Source organism: Balaenoptera musculus, chromosome 9 (assembly GCF_009873245.2).
Source record: "Balaenoptera musculus isolate JJ_BM4_2016_0621 chromosome 9, mBalMus1.pri.v3, whole genome shotgun sequence".
Classification (NCBI taxonomy): Eukaryota; Metazoa; Chordata; class Mammalia; order Artiodactyla; family Balaenopteridae; genus Balaenoptera; species Balaenoptera musculus.
The window spans coordinates 41,829,583-41,851,923 of record NC_045793.1 but is presented as its reverse complement, the minus strand read 5'-3'; the positions used below and the strand labels follow the sequence as shown (position 1 = coordinate 41,851,923).

General features: G+C 42.6%; 1 protein-coding gene and 1 pseudogene across 11 annotated transcripts in view; both read right to left on the bottom strand.

Annotated features, from left to right (window-relative positions):
- ELMO1 (engulfment and cell motility 1) overlaps window positions 1-22,341 on the bottom strand; it is a 554,248-nt gene that overhangs the window by 25,844 nt on the left and 506,063 nt on the right. For all 11 annotated transcript variants that reach the window (XM_036863258.1, XM_036863260.1, XM_036863259.1 and 8 more), the window contains 3 exons: window positions 17,874-18,037; window positions 9,159-9,271; window positions 20-127 (listed from right to left, as the gene is read on the bottom strand). In XM_036863258.1, the coding sequence (XP_036719153.1) occupies window positions 20-127; window positions 9,159-9,271; window positions 17,874-18,037 (385 nt within the window). The remainder of the gene's footprint in view (window positions 1-19; window positions 128-9,158; window positions 9,272-17,873; window positions 18,038-22,341) is intronic.
- Window positions 13,247-13,342, bottom strand: LOC118901425 (annotated as a pseudogene).

Genomic DNA, 22,341 nt, shown 5'->3' with positions numbered 1-22,341 from the left:
ATACAGGAGAGGCACTTACGTTTGTCCTGCAAGGAATCGTGGGGCACTTCTCCCTGAGGACTTTCTTCCAAGTCTCCATAATGCAGGACCTTGTGGTTTGGTGAAAGCCGACAATACCAAAACTTGTCTGGGGGAAAAAAACACAAATTTACCAGGTAAGCGATTCTGGTTTCCAAAAAATACTGACATCCTTATTTCATCATAGTCTTGCCTGGGAGAACATGCAGTTCCTTCTATTTTAAGTCTTCAAAAAGGAATGGGGCTTCCCTGGTGGCGCAGTGGTTGAGAATCTGCCTGCCAATGCAGGGGACACGGGTTCGAGCCCTGGTCTGGGAAGATCCCACATGCCGCGGAGCAACTAGGCCCGTGAGCCACAACTACTGAGCCTGCGCGTCTGGAGCCTGTGCTCCACAACAATAGAGGCCGCGATAGTGAGAAGCCCGCGCACCACAATGAAGAGTGGCCCCCGCTTGCCACAACTAGAGAAAGCCCTCGCACAGAAACGAAGACCCAACACAGCCATAAATAAATAAATAAAAATGAAAAAAAAAAAAAGAAGGAATGACTTCTAGAGCCCTGGCAGTTAGTCCCTTCTCGATTTTGATATTTAGTTAGCTCCTGTCTTTCTTGGTAGACATTTGGTACCACTGGGAAAGTTATCAAATCCTTTGAGGACAATGGCAACAGGGTTTCTGAGGTGGTGGCTTCCAGAGGGTTATTTCATCAGTATCTATAATGACTAGGGGATTATTCCTTATTCAGTTGGGCCTGACAAAAGTGGGGAGGGAGATGAAGAAAAAACAGCTTTCTCAGAATTTTTCTGCTTCCACTTTCCTCCGTGAGATTTTAAGACTGATGAGATGGCTGTGCCATATCTCAGTTGGCATATCAAACCCCTCACCCCTGAGGCCTATGCACACAAACTGATCAATGAATAAATTGTTAGGAAGCTAGTGATACACACAAGGGATGGAATTCATGAGGAAATACACTAATAATTCTGAAATTTATCCAAGAATGAGGGTATTGCAATCATCTCCTCTCTCATTCCTAGAGTTTAGTTCTCTTAAATAAGTGTGACCAGTACCTTAGGATCATTCTTATAAATAACTCCTTTGACTTCCCCAAATGTAATAAAAATTTTTGAATAAGCTGGTGAGGCAGCAAGAAGGAGGCAGAGAGTGCTTTTTCTAGATAAGAAACTTAGATTGTGACAGCAATCTTTGTGCAGCTCTCAGGGCTGTGCTAGATGCTGCCTCCTCCAGGAAGCCCTCTCTGATTAATGCAGCCAAAGGGACCCTCCAGATCCTCTTAGCTGCTCCAGCATCTCCTTGGATCCTTGGTGCTCCCATGTTAAGCCCCTTAGTATTCCCCATTATCTGCCATAGACACTAGGTAAGCAACTTGCCCCAGTGGGTGCAGTGTGAAAGGTTACTGACAGAAGAGGACTCCAGGACACACATCAGCCCTGACAGTGTGGAGAAGCCAGGGCACTCTGATGACAACCACTGTCTTCACAATTGCACTGCACTGATCCCTTGGCACAGTGCCTGGCACGTGGAAGTTACACAGTTGCTGTTGGCTAAATTGATAAATGAAGACCCAAGGGGACCCGGTCAAGATGCTTCAGGCACAGAGCATCCATGACCTGTAAACCCCTTTGTGACATTATGCAACTGGCAAGCACAGTGGCCTTGGTCAAGTCACCCCATTACTGTGTCTACAAACACAAATTATTTTGAAGCCACTCTGACCAAAAAGGTCTCTATAATGTTTAAGAAAAATGTTCTTCTACCTAAAATTGCTTTCACTACAAAACCACATTTTAACTACAATTCTTTTTGTAGAAAAGAAAGTTTTAAAACTGGAAGTAAAAGCAAAGAAAACACCCAAACTGGATCCACAAAAGCAAAATGCCTCTGTGATTCCTTTCTCATCTATAAACAGGGTTTGAGAATTCCTGAATGTAGCCAGAGTATGGCAATCCATATATTGTAAAAAATCTAAACGCTGGTGGGAAAATTTGAGAGGAAAGAAACAGTAATTTGAGTGCTAGGAAAACATCTGGAATTGCTAAATTTTCAAAATTCTGTTATATATATATACATATACACACACACACACTCTCAACAGCACAGGTCATTCTTCTGGGAGAGCATTTCAAAGGGAGAAAATAAAGTTATTCCCTGAATAATTCATAACCATTTCAATTAGGCAGTTTCCCACGAGGAGAACACATTTGGGAATTTGACTTGTAATTCACAATAGGAATTGCAATTCCAAAGGAGAGGGACACGTTTTGGCCACGAGCACCAACAGTGCTCTTGGGAACCTGGCATGAGAAATTGTAGAGATTTCTTCCCCCCAAAGGACCTTTCACCTTGTCTAAATGAACTGTGATGGCCACAAAGCCAGCTGGAAAAATTTCCTAGAGAGCTCTCCTTCCCCTGCTACCTCTGAGATGGGACTTTGGCTAAGTGAGCAACTGAAAAAGGGTGACAGAAAGCTGGGAAGGAAGTTGGTGAGCTGTAGTGCTTGGACACGCTGGTCTTATTTTGAGTGAGGTCTTAGCCTGTTCTTCCTAGAAATCCCTCACTTTTCAAACCGGGCTAAACTCTAGGGATTGGCAGTGGTAACCTGAAGCCCAAGGGTCAATATGGCACAAATGGATCAATCATCCTCAATATAACTGGGGGAGCATTGAGAAATTTAAGTGGTACAAACATATACTGTGCAGTAAAATGCACAACTTACATTCATTTGCAACACTTCAAAAATTTGCTGCATATACTTTCGTAAGTTGTCTATTTAATACGTTATGTCTATTTCTCCTGTGAATATTTGCAGAGTGCCTACAGTACTCTACTGGGTGTAGCAAAAATTATTAGGATGAAAGGCAGACATGAGGGACAAAGCCAAGAAGCTCAAGGAGAAGGAGCTCCCTAGCTCTTAGTGGCACCTTAAAGAAATATGGTGGAAACACTTGTTTCCCAGGTCTGGGAAGTAGGGTCCGTGACCCAGCAACTCTGCCTGTACTACAGGGAAAAACAGGAATAGGGAAGATCTCTTGTGCCACACACTCCTACATTCAGAAACTATTGAAAACAGTGGCTATTTATCAGGGTTCCGGGAGGTAAAACAACCGTCTTCCTTGAAAAGCTGTAGTCACTGTTTGTTTAAAGAAACACAAAAGGCTACTTGGAACCTTGCCATAACAATACAGGGTACAGCTGACAGATTTTCCTCTCTCCAGAGGCTTAAATTCTCTTGACTTTTATGACACCACCAGCTTCTGGTTTTCCTCCTACCTCTGACTACCTCTTCTCTTATCCTATAGAAGTTCCTCTTTCTCTGTCTACTACTAAAATGGTGGAGAGCAAAAGATCCGTGCATCACTGATGTGAGTGATGTGTTCTGCTCCTCCCATCAAATAGGAAGCCTTGGACGGATGACAAAATATTGGAAAAGGGGCTGAACGGCTTGGGAAGGTTGTTTTGACTCATAAACAAATGGGTGGATACTCAGCCAGTATCTCTCTCAGGGTAAAGGCTGGAGTCGTTAGCTCTGGGAAGGTTTAGAGGCATCGTAACTTGTGCGCGGCTGTCTGGAAGGCAGAGCCGCTATAAAGGAGAGCAGAGATGCCACCTCCGACCAGCAGAGCGCACCGACTTGTCGGGTGAGGCAGTTTCAGTGTCAGCCATCGGTGGCAGCTTGATTTGCAGTTTCTTTTATGGTAAGAAAAATGTGTATTTTCTATTCAAAACCCAGCACGATGTTACTAGTTCCCCAGTCCCTCTGGGCAATGAATGAGTGGATTGTGTCACTAAAAGCAATTAGCAGGAAGCAGTGAGAACATTAGCAAAGATTGTTTAGTAGCATTTAAAGAGAAAACAGGAGTTAGTATAGAGGTCTTTCAGTCAATTAGAAATGTTAGTACGTTAATAGCCATCTTTTCATTCCCCCAACTCAAAAACTGAAAATATGGAGATAATTTTGTGCTTCACTCTTTTTTCTGTGTGTGTGTGTGTGTGTGTGTGTGTGTGTGAAGGTTCAGAGGGAAAAGCTGGTTTCAAAGCTCACAGCCTGGTAAGAAGGTCTCCAGGGCTGATTAAAGTTATTCCCAATGTCACATAGATCATTATGGAGCTAATCACCCTTGACAACTGTAATTCTTGCAGCAATGTGCGATAGAACTTTCTGCAATGATGCAAATACTCGGCACCTGCTTATTCAATAGTAATAGAAGAAATTTTGAATTTTATTTAATTTTAATTAACTTAAATAGCCATAGGTAGCTATATGGAACAGTGCAGCCCATTGTCTCTCTTCATACCCAGGCTGGAGACAAGTGTTGGGTCGGCCAGCAGGTGTTTATGGGAGATGGGCAAGCTGAATAATAGCTACCACTGTTGAGTGTGAAATGCGGACTGTCAAGTGAGGCACAGGGCACAGCGAGAACCGAGTCCTGATCGACTCTGCCACGGACTCGGGGGGACATCTTTGTCTTGTGCGCAAAGCCCACAGTTGGCAGCTGGCTGCTGGCCCAGGGGGCCCCGAAAGGCCTGTGTTTGGGAGACAGGTGGCCTTTACTAAAGTGAAATCTTATGGCACTTCCACTAGGACTTTGGGTCTTTCTTAGGTTAACCTAAAATGTGCAAAATCTTCAGTGTGCTCAGGGGAAGGTCTGCTTCCTGCCTAGGGTCAAAGGTTTCCAAGTCACAAAACATGAGGGACCCCAGCAATGCTTTTAAAGGGAAATGTCATCTTCCAGGTGATGAGATATAAGATCTCTCTGTTGGTCCAGTAAAGGAAGACAACAACTAGGGATACAGAATGAAGGTCATTCTGCCTTTCAAATCTTCCTCACTTCACTGAACATTCTTCAGAATGAGATGCTCTTGTTTTGATTCAGAATTCTGTCTCCCTGGACACTCTCCTTTCACAGCAAAAGATAACTCCAGAGCCCCCACGTCATTTTAAAGATGGTTTGGCCTAACTGATGCTTTGGAGTCACATAGACCTGAGTTACACGCCTGGTCTTGACACATCAGCTATGGAGTCTTGGCCAAATTATAAAAACCTTAGGGACCCCTATGGTTCCTTTGTTAAGTAACACTAATAATTATATGAGTAAAACATATATAGAGTATCCATCATGCACCTTCCACAGAGCTGGCTCTCAAATATTAGTGCCTTCCTAATCTTCTAGTCAATGGTAACCCCTCTCATTCACATTACTGGTCCCTCCACCTTTTGAGAGCAATGATTATCTGTTATTTTGATCTATTGCAAAGTGGTTTTTTTCTGAAAATAATCTGGCTTTTCTTCTTTTGAAAAAATGCATTTATTTATACCTGCCTTTTTGTAAAAATGAGTTATGATAAGGTTTAATTAAATATTAAAAGAAAATTTCAGTCAAAGAGGAAGAAACAACCTGCTCCCCAAAAGGGTTCCTATGGTTACTGAAATGGCCTGAATGTACCATTCGGCTCTAGGTCTTCCGAGCGAGCTGAAAGAACAAGGCAGGTACACCACCCTTGGCCTCAGCACAGGAACATGCCAACTCCTCTGGGTACACGTTTCACTCACCAGTGGGTTTCAGATTAAGTTGGTTGTGTTAATGCTTAGAGAAGGGATACTGGTCAACAAAATGGACACTGTCTTCAACGAGAAGCAAAAGTTTCATTTCCTGAAAATGATACTCCAATGTGTAGCCCTGGGCTCTTATCAAGACTATTCAATGCAAGTGATTCTGAAAGACCCTAATCTCTGAAAAGAAAGGAAAATAGGAGGCAGTTCCTGAACCTGTAGATTCTCATGAAGCATATAACGGCTCGAACACAGACAACTTCTGGGATTTCATCTTAACTCTCTTGAGAAGTTCAGGAAACACGGAAGCAAGGCAATCTCATTATGAAGGATTGTGAACAAGAGCCTTTCACATTCCATAGAGAATGCGGGACAGAGTGAAGCAAGTATGTGACAGCCATTGCCACTCTATGGCCTGTGTTTAAAAACCTATATTCTGAGTAACTGTAAGCTAAAATGAATACTAAATACCATTAATGAATGTTTGACCATGTGCTGAGCACCAAGTGCTATAGATGCATGATTTTATTTAACCCTTGCAATGATTTGATGTAGGAACTGACATCATCCCCACTTGACAGATCAGGAAACAGAAGCACAGAGAGATTTATTAGGTTGTCCAAGGCTACCCAGCTAGGGGGTGGGGAGGCAGGGACTTGAATGCAGCTTGGTGTGTCTCCCATGATTTACTGCCTCTCAGTTCTACTGTGGTCAGAATTCCCAGAAATCCAGATTTGTATATATCTATATTGGACTAACCAAGTAGCAGAGTTGCAAATGAGGCAGGTAGAATGATGGGCAGGTAGCAACTCAGGGGCCATCTAGCCAAACATGGCACACTAAAGGGCTCTACATCTGCTCCTCTCCTTTCCAGTTCTGTGAGACAGGAAGCTCTTTCCTATTTTCCCCTGTAAAGTTAATACTTAAATCCACTCATCTGTGTTTGACTCACTGTTGGACAAGTTTAGAGGGAGTGCGGTCACGCAGGGGCCCTTTGCACATGTGCTTGTTCTTTAACCTGGGATGGCTCGTGGCTGCTCCTGTCTGAGATCTCACCTTTCTCGAAGGGATTAAAATGATTTTACACCATGTCCTCATTAATGTGGGTAAATCTAATTGGAATGTTTTGATGGGGTGATAGGAAACCAATTTCAGCACAGTCTGCTTTGAATCCCTATTTTTAAGCACACAGAGCAAGTCACCAGATTTTAGATCCATTTACCAAACACCAAAAAGCCTTTCTTCACTTGGAAGGATGATTTTATACTAAACACAGATGGTCGTGCTCCCTAGGGAGTTTAATAAATTTATAATCTAGATGCTAATATTTTTTGTTCAGTAGGTAATTCATTTTTAGAAAACTGGAAAAAGTGGCATATTTGGGACTAACACTTCTTTAGCCAAAAAACTGTAATTATGACATCTAGAAATAGGGTTATTCAAGTAGAATCTACCCATTTCAGCCTAGAAAGGGAAGTCTCGTGGTGGAGTAGACTGGAAGGTCAAATTGGGTTCTCTGAATTAGGTTCCGAAGGATTCTAGCTAGGCATGAGCAGAGGCATTTGGTGGCATGTGTCTGTTTGCCACCTCTCTCCTCCCCCCACTTCTGTGCCTTTTGCCCAATGTCAGCTAAATAAAAACTTTATAAATCACCTTACGTGGGCAATATATCCTGAATATTGATTTTACCAAAGGCAATGAGGAGATCAGAGCATATAGTAGGCAATCTGGCTAACTGAATCAACAGATCATCTAGTCCTATTCTCCCACTTAACAGATGAGAAACTGTGGCCCCGAGAGGTCACGTGTTCTGCATAAAAACACCCAGATGGTTAACTCTGTAAGCACAGAGTTGAGAAGCTTAGAACCAAGTCTACTCACCTGCAGCTCACTGTTCTTTTCTACAGGATCGTCCAGAATAAAACAGTAGCTACCACCCCCTTTTTTTAAAGCTGCTTTCTAAGAGCTGCGTTCATGACCACTTTTCTTCCTCACGATAACTTTAGGAGGCAGGCATTGTTAACCCCATTTCAGATGGGGAAACTGCTCAAGGTCACAGAGCTGGACAGGGACAGAGGTAGGAAGGTACCCACTTCATCTGGCTCCAGGGCTCTTGTCTTCCTTACTGTGCCACACTATCTTCTTAGAACGGCATTCACTCTGATGAAGGTGCCCAAATGCAAGGAATGCAGTGAGGAAGGAGGGGGTGAACCAGTCCTCCAATGGCTGAATGGGAGAGATGAGTTCCTTCTTCCTAACGTGAGCCTTTGTCAGTCCCAGCTGTAACTCGGCCGTTTCTTACTCTGCCCATTGTCCTCCCCTGAGGCCCAGCCTGAAGCTCATTGTCATGGTTTCTTATCCTCTGGGAATAACCTGCATTTTCATTCGTCAACGAAGTTCTGCCTTTGGACATTCCTTAATATGATTTTTAATGCTTACATTCGAAATACGTTGAATTTACTCAATATTCAGCACAAAGCCATTAAAAGTAAATGGCCGGGAGGATGGGCTCAGCATAAACATGAAGTGATGTTTGTCATTAGTGGGCGAGGTCTGTGTCTGAGCAGGGCATCCATCGGGTTTCAAAAATATCTGCCAGGGTTTCTCTGGGGCCATAACTGATGTTTGTTCTTGGTACAGCTGCTAATGCTTACGCTTGTTCCTGACTGTTCCCCAATCTCTTCACCTCTCCCCCAATCTTAACTTTCAATTTTATTTTCTGACTATTTGTTTCCAGGACAGTATGATATGAGTACTTTGCAATGAGCAGTATGTCAAGAAAGCAATCAAGGGACTTTACTTCCCTGCCTAAGAAACAGCTGGAAATTCTTTCCACCTATTGGAACTAGTCTAATGGCATCCATTTTAACTCGATATTTTGGGATTAAAGTTTATAGAGACAATTCAGAAATCTGTCTTGCAAGATTACGAAAATTGATTCTATCCCACCTTGGTTCACTGTTACTTATATCTACAAATAAAATAATTCTGACTTGGAAGAGAATCAGTGTGGGGATTTGAAAATAAGGGCCATCCGTGCTGAAAATTTCAAGGTCAAATCCAACAGTGGGTGCCAGCTCTCCTGATAGCATAGTGAACATTAAAAGTTAGAGCCATAGAGCTGCTGGAGTATAAATCCCTGCTCTTCTGTGACTCTGAGCAAGTTACTTCGCACCTCACTGCCTTAGTTTCCCTATCTGTAAACTGGGCGCAATCACAGTAGCTACTTCATAGGGTTACTGGGAAGATGAAATTCATTAACATAGGTAAAGTGAGAGCCTGGTACATGGTAAGCTCTCAATAACGTTAGCTGCTGTTGAACCACTACTGGCAGACTTGAGGCACGAAATGGCCCAGATGGCTCTTCAGTTCCACGGGTCTCCTGGTGATTCTAGATTTTGATGCTCCCTGGGTATACATGGGAAATCAGAACTTACCTGGACTGCTAGTCCTGTCCTGAGTACAATGCCGCATAGCCTACCCTTAAACCAACACCCATGCCCGTGCGATTCCCCAGGGGGCAGGCCACTGTTCTTCCTTGCTGGGTCTGGAGTGGCCCCAAACAATACCTTGCCTCCGCCGGCAGTTGAGTTTCCTAAAGCAGGTCCCTTCCACGAGGCGGTTCAGGCGTTGTTGTTTGATCAACTCCAAGATTTCTGGCTGAATCTTCTCCTTTAGTTCCCTGTGAAAGGATAAACACATATTCCACAGCGCGCCTTGAGAACAGCACTTGGCTGAAAGGGCACCACGGGCAGATGGGGCAGGTGAGTGCAAGCTGCAACTTTTCATGAACAACCCGATACTCCCGAGTGGGTGCTTTAGAGAATCATTTATTAAGCATCAGTGGAAATGGTTACCTATTCTAATAACACTATAGGTTCTCTGACATTTACAGATACCCACAAGAGCAGCAATCACTTCAGTGACGTTTTTCTAGACCAAGGTCTCCCGAGAAATTTCTTCTCTTGTTTTACAAGGCCACAGATATAAATTTACGCAAAAATTCACTCAGCTCTGCTGAGACAATGAATCTCTGGTCATATTCTGCCCCCCTACAGCAGATAAACTCCTAGACTGCATCTGTGATCTGACCAAACAGGAATGTTGGACAACCACACGATAACTATTCCACAGCAAACACAGTATTGGGCAAAGTACAGGACCACATTTTGCTTTGGATTCTGTCACTTACAACTGGGAACAACACATCGACCCAGATTGTAGCCCACAGAGATTGGGATAATGAGAGGAGAAATTAAGTATTATTTGCATCTTGTCTCAGGCTAATACAATGTAATTTAGGTTTAGATGTACTATGCTGTAAAGATACGATAATAGAGTGCAACGGGTTTTAAATCTTTTATTTCAAGAGCAGAGATTTTTTATCATGTGAAATTTTATGTAGTGCCCTAGCATTTGAGTCTAGTAAAGCTAGAGTTGTTCTACTTGAGGATGTATAGAGAGGCCCAGAGTCCAGCCCTCAGAGCAGTGTTGAAAGCACTGACCCAAACTCAGAAGGCTAGGACTTCAGTCTAGGCTCTGCCCATGATTGGCATTTCAGGTAGCTCCTGTAAGTCTCAGTTTCCTCATCTGTAAAATGGGAATAAGAATTTTTCCTGTCCCAGAGGAGACAGTGTGAGTGTAAGTTAGCTGTAAGCATTGGGCAGGAATGCAAGGTGTTACTGAATTTTCTTTGATAATATTCTCTTCTTTCCTCAAGCCAAACATTCCTCGTGCCCATATTACACTGCAGTCAAGGCTCACATTTTCGTCAGCTTCAGCCTTAACTCTGGGCTTGCTCTGGATTGCAGGCAATCTGTCTTCACATGGTGTTCTGTTTCCAGGTGCAGAAGGCACAGACACTTGGTAAGTGTGTGCTATGAGCCAGGTAGTGTACTATGCAATTTTAGCTCATTTAACACCCCTTCCCTCCTCCCCATGAAAAAAATGCCAACTTTTGGGAACAGGTATTAATATCATCATTCCCATCTCACAGATGGGAAAGAGTTTACAGAGGTGAAGCCCTGAATAGGGGTACCAACTCAAGTGTTTCTTGTGCAAACTGCGTCTATTTACCCATGAGAAAAAAAAAAAAAAAAGAAAAGAATAAAAAGTGATATAAAAGGATCTGGCTATCTAACAAGGTATTCTAGAAAGCTGTTAATACATATTTTGGACTTAAATGGCCTCGAATGCCCTGTCATTTGATACTGTTCCAACTGACTATTTATAAAGCCTAATGTGAAGATTCAGCCCCAGAGGTACAGCTTGGTGCATTTGCTTTACTTGCATTTGCTTTTCCAGTGTGGGTCTCACAGGGTCTCATCTCAGGCTTTCAGATAACTAAAACTATCTATTATCAGCGTTCAGCTTTTGTAGAATGGACTCGCAAATTGCAGCTTTGATGAACCCTGCTCCGAATGGAGAAGGTGGGGAATTGCCAGGGCAGTTGCACACAACAATAAATCACCACTCCTGGCTTCCGAGTTGGGGCGACAGGGAAATCATGGGAGAGAGAATCTGGGAATTTCATCAAGTCTTAGGTTAGAGATGTATCTTTAAGTAATAGTTTTACTAGGCTAGAGTTTAGTTATTAAAATGGTGATGAAGACGCAGAGACAAGGACCAAAAGGAGGAAATAACTGAAAGAACTTGATGATTTATGATTTTCAGTGTAAGACCCAGATGTGCTCATCATGACACACTCCATTATGAACCATCTTCGGAGACAGACTATCAGAATAAGTGGATCTGCTGCTACAAGAGTTACCTTTTCTTGCTATGAACCCCAAAGGACTCCAAAACATGATTAGGCAATGCAGGAAATGGAACAGATTTTTTTTTTCCCCCTAAGTTATATCCTCTTCTTTCCCTGCAAATGGACTCAGTAGTTACCAAACTCACTCATATTAGGAAAACATATGTAATCCCTATATGGTGTCTCTGTGAATGAGATATGACCTGTGGGGTAATCCAGGTAATAACCATGGGCTGGAATTGGGTTTTGAAATTCTCAGCTTGGGGCTCATGAGGTCAAGGTCATGGGTTCACTGGCTTTGCTTTGATAAATATTCCCCGAATTCTATCTAAAAGCCCTGTAAATAAATAAAAGGAGGAAGATTAAAGGAGGGAGAATAAATGAGTGTGTGAAGAGCAGTTCAAATTCTAACACTTTTTCCGGAAGAGAATCCCAAGTCCAGGCCCAATGAGGCCAGTGCCATGTGCAGAGGGCAGACAGCGCCACTAGACTAGTGAGACTCTTCCTGGACCTGGGGTCTGCCCTGCTGAGCTGCCATCTGGTGTTCATCTAGAACAGAGGTTGGCAAACTTTTTCTGTAAAAGGCCAGATGGTAAATGTTCCAGACTTTGTGGGTCATACACTCTGTTGCAACTACTCAGCTCTGCCATGGTAGAGTGAAAGCAGTTGACAGCATGTGAACAAAGGAGCGTGGCTGTGTTCCAATAAAACTCTATTTACGAAAACGGATAGTGGGTCAGTTTTGGCCTAAGAGCTATAGTTTGCCAATCCCTGATCTACAAGGGCTCTGGGGAGACTTTGGGCTGAGTAACAGTGTCTATTTCATAGAAATTGATCTGTTTGTGTCTTACTACAGGGTCCCCAAGGTCATTCCTTGCACCTCTTCTGGTCTTTATATTTCAGACTCATGACTTTAAACACCAACTTTCTGCTGACTACGTCCAAATTTATAATTCTAACCTAGACCTCTTGGCCAAACTCCAAACTCATCAATCTAGCTGTCTATTTGGATATCTCGCAGATGCCTCAAACTTGACAGGTCCAAAACTGAACTCTTGATCCCCTTGTCCAAGCCTGCTCCACTCACTCTGTCCTTTAGTTGTTCAGGCCCAAAATCTGAGTTCATCCTTCTCTTATACCCTGCATCTAATTGATCAGTAAATACCTTTGCTTCTTATCTTCAAAATCTATATAATCTATGATAGAGACTCTAATCATTTCTCATCACCTCTTGCTTGGATTATTGAAATAACTTCCTCACTGATATCTCTGCTTCCAAACTTGCCTCCATGGAGTCTATTCCCCATACAACAGCAAGAGAGATCATTAAAAACCCAAGTCAGAGCACACCAGCCCCCTGCGCCAATGGTTCCCCAACAAGGCCCCACAAATTCAGGCTCCTGGCTACCCTTCTGGCCTCGCCTCCTATTGCTTGTGCTGCTCTAACCACACTTGCCTCCTTGTTACTAATTGAGTGCCCAGACCTACTCTGACCTCAGGGCCTTTGCACTGGTGATCGTCTCTGCTGGAAATCGTTTCTCCCACATACACACATAGCCTGCTCCCTTAGTCCTTTACACATCTTTACTCAAATGTCACCATGCCAACTAGAGAGATCTACTCTTGCCACTTTATTTAAAATCGCAAACTCTCCATTTCCCTTATTCTGCTTTTTATTTCCTGTATCCTCTTTTGAAAAAAGGTTTTATTTTATTGAAGTACAGTTGATTTACAATGTTGTGCTAATTTCTGCTGTACATTAAAGTGATTCCGTTGTATATATTCTTTTTCATATTCTTTTCCATTATGGTTTATTACGGGATATTGAATATAGTTCCCTGTGCTATACAATAGGACCTTGTTGTTTATCCATTCTATATGTCATAGTTTGCATCTGCTAAAAATATGGAACACTTCACGCATCCTTGCACAGGGGCCATTCCAATCTTCTCTGTATTATTCCACTTTTAGTATATGTGCTGCTGAAGTGAGCATTCCTGTATCCTCTTTTAACATGCTACAATCTTATTTACCATGTTTATCATCTATTTCTCCCCATTTAAATATAATCACTACAAGGGTGATAATTGTATCTGTTCTCTTCACTGCTGAATTATCAACACACAGAACAGTACCTGGCAAGTGGCAGGCACTTGATAAGTATTTGTCAAGTGCACTGAACACTGGCTTCAGATACGAGAGCCGTGAGCAAAGCTTGTGGCCAATCTTTAGCAAGGATGCAGGTTTGCAGGATAGGCATTAGCCTTATTTCTGGCTCTATTTGCTTTTACTTTTTCTTTCTCATCTACTTTTACTGTACATTCTGAGATAAGATGAGGTATAAACAAATACATTCGCAGTGTCAGTTTTACCATTTACATATTGACACGGTGACACTTGTTAAATTCTGGTTATCAGCTCATAATAAGGGTGATCATTTCTCTGAGTGGATGTTATGTGTGGGGCATATGCTAAGGGCTTTTCATGCACTACTTCATTGAGTCCTCCTAACAACCCAACGATATGGACACTTTTATCATCTTCACTTTTAGACGTAAGAAAAACAGGTTTAGAATGGCTGACAGAACTTGACTAAAGAGCCACATTTGCAAATGATGGCCTTGGAATCTGGTCCTAGGTCTGTTAGCTCCTGGGTCTGGATTTTCCACATTTTGCTTCTCTGCTTCCCTGGTGTTTATCCCTACAGCTCCCCTTCCCCCAACATCATGGCAAATGACCTATTTTGGGACTATTCAAACTTTTTATATCCATTAACTCGGATTAATTGTGTGGATGGACTTATCCTTCCCATAAAGTCACACTAAGTAGAAAATAATAAATACCTCCTTCTGAAATAATTAGTCAAGAGCTAATAAGAAATAAGAGTTTCTTCAACCCACTGAATACACAGTCTCCCAAAATATTTGGTCACTTGGAGTTTGCATTTTCCTTCTCAGGAAATATAAACGTTTTATAAAAACAAGACACATGCCCAAGGGATCTTCGTGGCACTGAGATTTGCCTCCGTGCTGCGTGCAGCAGCCACGTGACGGGGAGAGGGCGGCCAGCGGGGTTCTGCACCAGCAGTCAAGCCCCAGCCAAGCCACTGTCCCTGTTTGCAAAATGGAAAGCTTGAACTGAATGACCTTAAAGATGCTTTTCAGTTCTAAAATTTGAACTTCCTAACCCCCAAGCTTGGGTTAGATGCGTTTCCTGTGTGCTCTAGTGACAACCCACCCGCCTGTGCTTCCTCCCACCTGGCACTGAGCACGGTCCCTGATAATCCCTCCAAACCCCAGCTTTAAAGTCTGGCACAGGGACAGCCAAGTGTCTCTGGTTCTCTGCCTGTCCCAGCACCTCAGGCTGGGCCTGGCAGGTAGGAGTCACTCAATACACATTTGTTAAATGAATGAATAAATGAATGACTGAAGACAATCGTATATGGTCTATGCCTTTTCTTTCTTGACTTGGGCTTATCCTATAAGCCACTGTGACAGCATTTGGACTTCATTTAACCCCACAGTGAGCTCCTGTCTAGCAGATCATTCTAACAGACAGAGCATCGCTGGAGAAGAAGCTGGAGGCTGGTACCCTCCTGCCTGTTTTAAGGGCTCTGGGATAATGACCAGGCTGGTTCATGGCCTCCCCCGTGAAATGCTGTAGCTCTGACAAGTCTTTATGACTTTACTGCAACTATACCCAGAGCTCCGGTGGACCGTGGTGCTTTTCAGTCCCATGGCCGAGTGATGATGCCAAAGTTACGTATAACAGGAGATTTCCTTAATATTTCCATTGCTTCTCTCTAAATAGTAAGCAAGCGTTAAGTAAGAGTTTCTTATAATAAAGGGAAAAGAGACTTCAGAAAGTCACAGGCAGAGCCTTGGGAGGTAAAGTTATGAAGCCAAAGCAGGAGCAAAGTTTTCATACTTGACAAGCAGTTAACAGTCTTACTTGGAAAAAAGTAATGGTCAAACATTAATTTAGAGTCACTTGGCCTTAACTTAAGTGGCCCCTCAAGTCTCCCTTTAGGTTTTAAGAATTGTTGTCAAAAGCATAATAAAATCTCCTTGTGTTCACACATCTGCTGAAACAGACATTATGATATCCAACATTTCAGTACTGTAGGCCCTGGGATGGGGCAAGGCGCCACTGTCCCTCCTTGCAAGACAGAAACTGCATCAGGTATCACCTCACATTGGTCAGAATGGCCATCATCAAAAAATCTACAAATAATAAATGCTGGAGAGGGTGTGGAGAAAAGGGAACCCTCCTACACTGTTAGTGGGAATGTAAATTGGTGCAGCCACTATGGAGAACAGTATGGAGGTTCTGTAAAAAATTAAAAAATAGAGCTACCATATAATCCTGCAATCCCACTCCTGGGCATATATCCGGAGAAAACCATAATTTGAAAAGATACATGCACCCCAGTGTTCATTGCAGCACTGTTTACAACAGCCAGGACATGGAAGCAACCTAAATGCCATCAACGGAGGCGTGGATAAAGAAGATGTGGTATATACATACCATGGAATACTACTCAGCCATAAACAAAATGAAATAATACCATTTGCAGCAACATGGATGGACCTAGAGGTTATCATGCTAAGTGAAGCTAGCCGAACAGAGAAAGACAAATATCTTATGAAATCACTTATATGTGGAATCTAAAAAAAAATGAATGATATAAATGAACTTGTGTACAAAATAGAAATAGACCCACAGACATAGAAAACAAACTTGTGGTTACCAAGGGGGAAGGGGAGGGATAAATTAGGAGTTTGGGATTAACATATACACACTGCTATGTATGAAACAGATAACCAGCAAGGACCTACTGTATAGCACAGGGAGCTATACTCAATATTCTGTAGTAATCTATAAGGGAAAAGAATCTGAAAAAGTATCTATCTACCTATCTGAAACTGAATCACTTTGCTGTACACCTGAAACTAACACAACATTGCAAATCAACTATACTTCAGTAAAAAGATTTTAAAAAAGAAAGAAACTGCATCTCGGAGGAGTCATTTATTCGAAGTTCTCTCTGCTTGGTATATGGGGCTGTTAACTTCTAGTTGAGGACCAAAGCAAAACCCCAGCTCTGCCTCTCATGAGAGCTGCCTGCTGCCCAGTGTGGGTATAGTTTAATGCAGATGCGAGCCGAAGACCCTGAGGAAGCATTTCCCCTCCCCTGTTGCCTAACTTCATCCCCACTAAAGCCTGCAGTTCTGCTCTGCAGCTTCTAATGGTGCTTCTTAAGGCTTGAAAATAAACACAAAGTAGACACTGTAGCTTGGCTATGGTTTTTTCCTGTGCACTTTTTAAAACTTCATCTTAGTCTTGCACTTGGCAAAGGAGCTCTGGTAGGGTAGATGAAGAATTAGCTAAGGGATCAGTGGGCTGGAGTTCAAGTCCTGGTTCGTCCACTTGTCAACAAGGTCCTCCCTTCTCTAGACTATATCCTGGTCCTCAAATGGGAATGAGATTGGCCTACCTCACACAGGTGTGAGGAAATGAAATAGCATGAGGAGGTGCTTTGCAAATTGCCAATCATTAAACATGTCAAATATACGAAAGCAAGAAACAGAAAGGGGGAAGAAAGAAAAAGAATTAGAGAGAAAGGTTTAAGATGAACTTCATGACACCTATGATGTAAGATGGCTTCATCGAAAGCTCAGAAGAAGCTGTGTCCAGTCTTCCGAGGGAACAATAAGAATAAATGTCAAACACTTTCCTTACCCCCAACCCTGTTTCCTATTCCCTTCCCTATAAATTATAAAGGTAACAGCGCTGACCTAGCTCTTAGAAAAGAACAAGGGAAGATAAAGAGGCCAATACTAAGAAAGATAAAGCAAACAAAATAGTCCAAAACAGTGTTCATGTTCAAGGTTCAGAACATCTTAAAGATGGAGATTCACGAAATTACACAACCATTGCAAGTGCATCTGATACAAAGTCCTATAAAAAGGGGTCCCCTGATTCTCCACCTTAGGCCTGTGGGTTAGTCACAAGAGCCATATGAGATGTTCTGACTCAAAGCAGAGCCAACGGGGCAGGGAGAAAGTGGGTCTCTCTCTTCCTCTCAAGCTGGCTCTCCCTCCCTCCTACTCATGATACTTCAATGTTCATATTGCTTTAATTATTGGTAGGTCTCACTTTGGCTGGGGCAGAACATCTTGCCACTCAAGGGTACCTACATAGAATATAGCTTCATGGGCAAAACAAAATTGTCCCAAGTATTGCAAAAGGTTTCAAACTTTTCAGCTGCAAATTCTTAGAGGACTCGTCAGTAACTGGGTCACTTCTCGGTTTAGATTCTCTTGTCAGCACCTGTCTCCATCTTCTCCTAGCCCACCCCTGCCCAGCGTTTCTCAAGGAGTTGCTGAGACTTCAGGAACTGAGTAGAGCTCTTTTGTTGGCCTTCCATAAAGAGCTCACAATACAGCCCAGCTGCGTGATAAGCTTTCACTCTAGAAATGGTGTGTCACAGCCTTTGAGAAGGGAGAGGTCAGGGGTAACTTACAAAATCGGGCGAGACTGGAAATCTTCCTGGTTCATCCTCTCAGACTGGCGGATTTTCAGGATCTCGGTGTAGCTCAGGTTCTGCAGTTTGCTCTTGAACTGGTCCAGGGAGCTAGGCTTGGTTGTTAGAGCTCTCATAACCTGCTCCTTCACCACCTGCATTACCTGTGAGATTAAAGGAAGACCATAATTTTCCTGGGGATTGACCTTACCCATTCAGAAAAGTCTTCCACAGATAATGGTTCCCTACTCACTGATCCCTTTAGTTTGCACTCTCAGCCCTAACTTCAAGAGTGCTTTTCCAAAGAGTCAACTACCATGATGTACAGCTTCTATTTTCTCCTGTACCGCTGGAACCGCAAGGAAGGAGGTGGATTGACTAACTATGAAATGGGGGGGGGGGGACCGCGGGAGACTTGGGGTGGGAGGATATATGCATATTCATTTGCTTGATATATTATGTGACTGTAAACAATGCAAATTCAAGAACGAAAGAAGTCCAAGCAACAGCTAGAAGTCTGCATAATCATTTTTTTCCAGGAGAAAATCGCTGAGACACAATTAACTGTGGAAGTTTGGTTGGCACCGGTTCAAGTGAATGTGAAATAATACCCACACCCGCCCCTCCTGGATTGCTTTCCCCATGTAGTTAAGGCCTGAGTGTTCACACAAATGATGTATTTGGAAATGTGCATGTGGTATTGCCTCTTTGAGCCAGGCACTAAAAAAAGAGGTCTACTGAATTAGAATAGAAATATCCCATTGGAAACCTCAAGAAAGAAGAATATGGTAATTTTCTGCTTTAGGACAGGTCCAGCCCACAAGGAGGCAATTAACCATTGCCTCTATTAATGTGGATTCATCTTCATCAGAATATCTAGGGCAGGAAAAGACCAGAAAACACACAGAGGCATCCAAGAGACTGTAATCTTGCTGCTTCTTTTTTTAATTCTACATTACAGATGACAACAATTGTTACCCTTGACAACGTACCTACTATGTGCCAGATACTATGGAAGGTGCTTTATATATATTCTTTCTCTTAAGCTACTCAAATCCATGAGGTAGATATTATCATCTTTTACATTTCCATATGAAGAAACTGAAGCTTCGAAACCTTAAGTTAACTAGTTCAAAATCATACAGCTGATTGGTAGGTGGGTGAGCTGAGATTTGAACTTAGGACTGTAAACACTGTATTATACTGCCCCCCATACCACCATTTTTGGGTCGTTTGCAATTTACAAATAAGAAAAAATCACAAATGCGCCTCAATTATGTGCTAGGTTCTGTGCCAGGCACTTTGCTGTTCATCACCTCATTTAATCCTCTTTCCAATACAGTAGTGTAGGTGCTTTTAAACACTATTTTAAAGATAAGAAAAATGGACTCAGTACTCTGTGGGAAAAGGATCTGAAAAAGAATAGATATATGCCTATGCATAACTATATCACTTTGCTGTACACCTGAAACCAACACAACACTGTAAATCAACTATACTCCAATATAAAATAAAATTTTTTTTAAAAAGGTAAGAAAATGGAGACTGAGAAGGATTGAGAACGTGTCCAAGGTCACAGATATCTAGTTGAATTCTAAGATACCCGTATGGTGGACAGAGCATACATTGGGTGTTGAACAGCCCTGGGGTACCTCTCCTGTCACTATAAATGTGATCTCAGTATGCTCCTATGGCTTCTAATCAGTTGTTCATTCAACAATTCACGCATGGTGGATACTTCAGTAATTGTTCACTGACTAGTCCCACCAAAATGCCACTTTTATGAAATGTTATTGTAATAGAAGTTAACAGTTTTACAGCATGGAAAAGACTGTGGCAATCCAGAACTTTCAAACCTGCCTGATGGCCAGGTGATGGGAAAAATCTCACTACCTTGGGACATATTAGACAGCTGAAATATCCTCCAAACATGGGACAGCCCCTTGCACTTGCTGAGCTCTGTTTAATGGTGCCGCCCCCTCTCTGATGGTGCAGGTTGCTTTCTCCAAGTGTATGTCTCTCCTATAGCTGTCCTATCATGTGAGGACCTGTCCAGTGATCTGCTGGGGTCTAGAGACATCGGGAGGCTGAACAAGAAAGTCAGTCCTCCTTGGTAGCAAAATCCAATATGCCTTCAGAAAAACCTGAGCATCAGGGGAACCCACAAGCCCATGAGTTCCCTCAGCTCAGGGATGCCCGATATCCTCACTCTTTAGTCATCTGCATACACATTGCTTGCAGGGTCCTCGTGCAACCAGGAATCCCATGTCAACCTCGTTTTCCTTTAGTCAACTGAACATGGCTGAACCGAGGGTAAGACGAGTCATAGGTGGCTGCGAGACAAACAGGTCTATCTATTTTCAAGTGATATCAACCCTCATTTTTCCTTATATGCTTCTGACCTTTAGGAATCCATGTCCACAGTAAGAATACCCTCTACTAGGGAACCTATTTGCATTTTCATAGGGGCTATCTGGGAAGCAATATTTTATCACAAGAAATAAATCTAATGGCAGGAATGTCGGGAAACTTCAGACGAAACAGTGAAGGATAACAGATCTGTATCATCCACTTACGGATCTGCTTTATCCAGTAGGCACCACTATTCTCAGAGGACCTGCGTGCCACGCTTGCCCTGTGAAGAAGAGGTTGCTGGTGACAACACTGATATAAAGGCATGAAGGCAACTGTCTTCCAGACCACTGACTCGTGGGAGTTTCTAGGGCCATGGCTGGGTTGCTCTCTTCAGTATAACTCAACTGATTATTAGTTTACTATAAATCAGACTGTACTGATAGAAGCTATTAACAAAAATTTGCTTGAGAAGCATTATTTGTGACGTCAACACAGCAAACGTTGCTGAGTGCTTACCATGTGTCTATACTGGGTGGACAGTATAAGGGATATTAAGGCCCTTGCCTTAATGTGAACGAAAAGGTCTAATAAGAGAGCCAGGAGGGACAAAGATAATGACAGCAGAAGTGTGGACGTGACAGAGCAGGTGGACTGATGAACACTGCTGGCAGGGGGGGAAGGTATTTCAGAGAAGAAGACATCACATGGATTTTGCAGAAAGAATGGCTGTTCAGTGGTATGGAAACAGGTAAATAATATGGAAATGACCACATCTTAGCCAGTTGGAACCTGGGCTGTATCTGAATTGGAACCAGTTACATAAACATTGTTTCATGCCCCCAGCATAACGGCAGAGAGGTAAATTTCCAGTTGACCCTCCACCTGATCTGCTTCTTTATTTACTCAGGCAAAATGCTAAATTTCCAGTTGACCTTCCACCTGATCTGCTTCTTTATTTACTCAGGCAAAATGCTAAATTTGGAATGCTTCACAAATTTTGAAATTGTTACCATCTCATATCATGCAGTATAAACGGTGGCTAAATTTGGTCCAGGCTGAATTATAACACTTTGCAGTTTCATGTAAGGGGCACCACAGGAGCTGCCCCTTTCCTCATTTAGAGAAACTCTGAGTTGAGCCAAGGAGGTAACTGTCATCTCCTAATGTTATTTGACCTTCTGGTGGGAGGTAAGACATGTAAGAGAGACAAAGATAAAGCCATTTGAATGCCAAAAATGAAGAAGGGATTTTAAAATAGAATCAGGTTAATGCTGAGAGAGTTTTAGAGCTATCTCCACTTCCCAGAGGGCCAGGTGATTCCCCTTCTTCATGTGTTTCTTAAGGGGTGTCAGAGATGACAGTCACCAGACTACATGTGACTAGACACAATGATCATGCTAGTAAGTGGGCATGTGACATGAACTGACCAATCAGCATCCTTCCCCAGACTTTCCTGACTTGACTTGAGGCAGAGCTGAAGCATGCTCTTTTCCCCTCAAACTGAGACCTATAAGACTGTCCCTTAATATTCGGGAAAGTGGAAGATGATGAGACCAATGCCAGTAGAATCAGACAGAAGAAAGTTTGTGTGTGCGTGTGTATGTGTGTGTGTTTGTGTGTGTGTGTGTGTGTGTGTGTGAAAGAATGTGTTAATAACGGTGATGCCATATTCAACCACAAAGTCAGTTCAACCCTGACGTTTGCTGGTTTGGTTACATAAGCTTTTTTCTTTTCTTAAAGTGGTTTGAATGGGATTCTTGTCACTTTCAACCAAAGATCTCAACAAATATATGCACTGAAGTATGCAGGAGTACCAGCTTATGGGGCTGAGGTTGCCCAGATTGGAGAAAAAATAGGAGAAGGAAGCTGGATAGAAACAACAAAGCTGCTTTGATAAGAAATAACTTAAAAAATCATCTTCATTTATATGCTCATGGTTGTACCTTTGCATGGAAATGATGATAATCCCCTATGTAAGTATGGGAAACTTTGCAGCTCCTACTTGTATCTTATGCTTAAAATCCAGTTAGTGTTCCATTTCTCTAGCTTAAGACTTCGATCCCTGCTAGATGTAACTAAGCATCCATAAGTGGAACAATCCTTTAAATCCCCA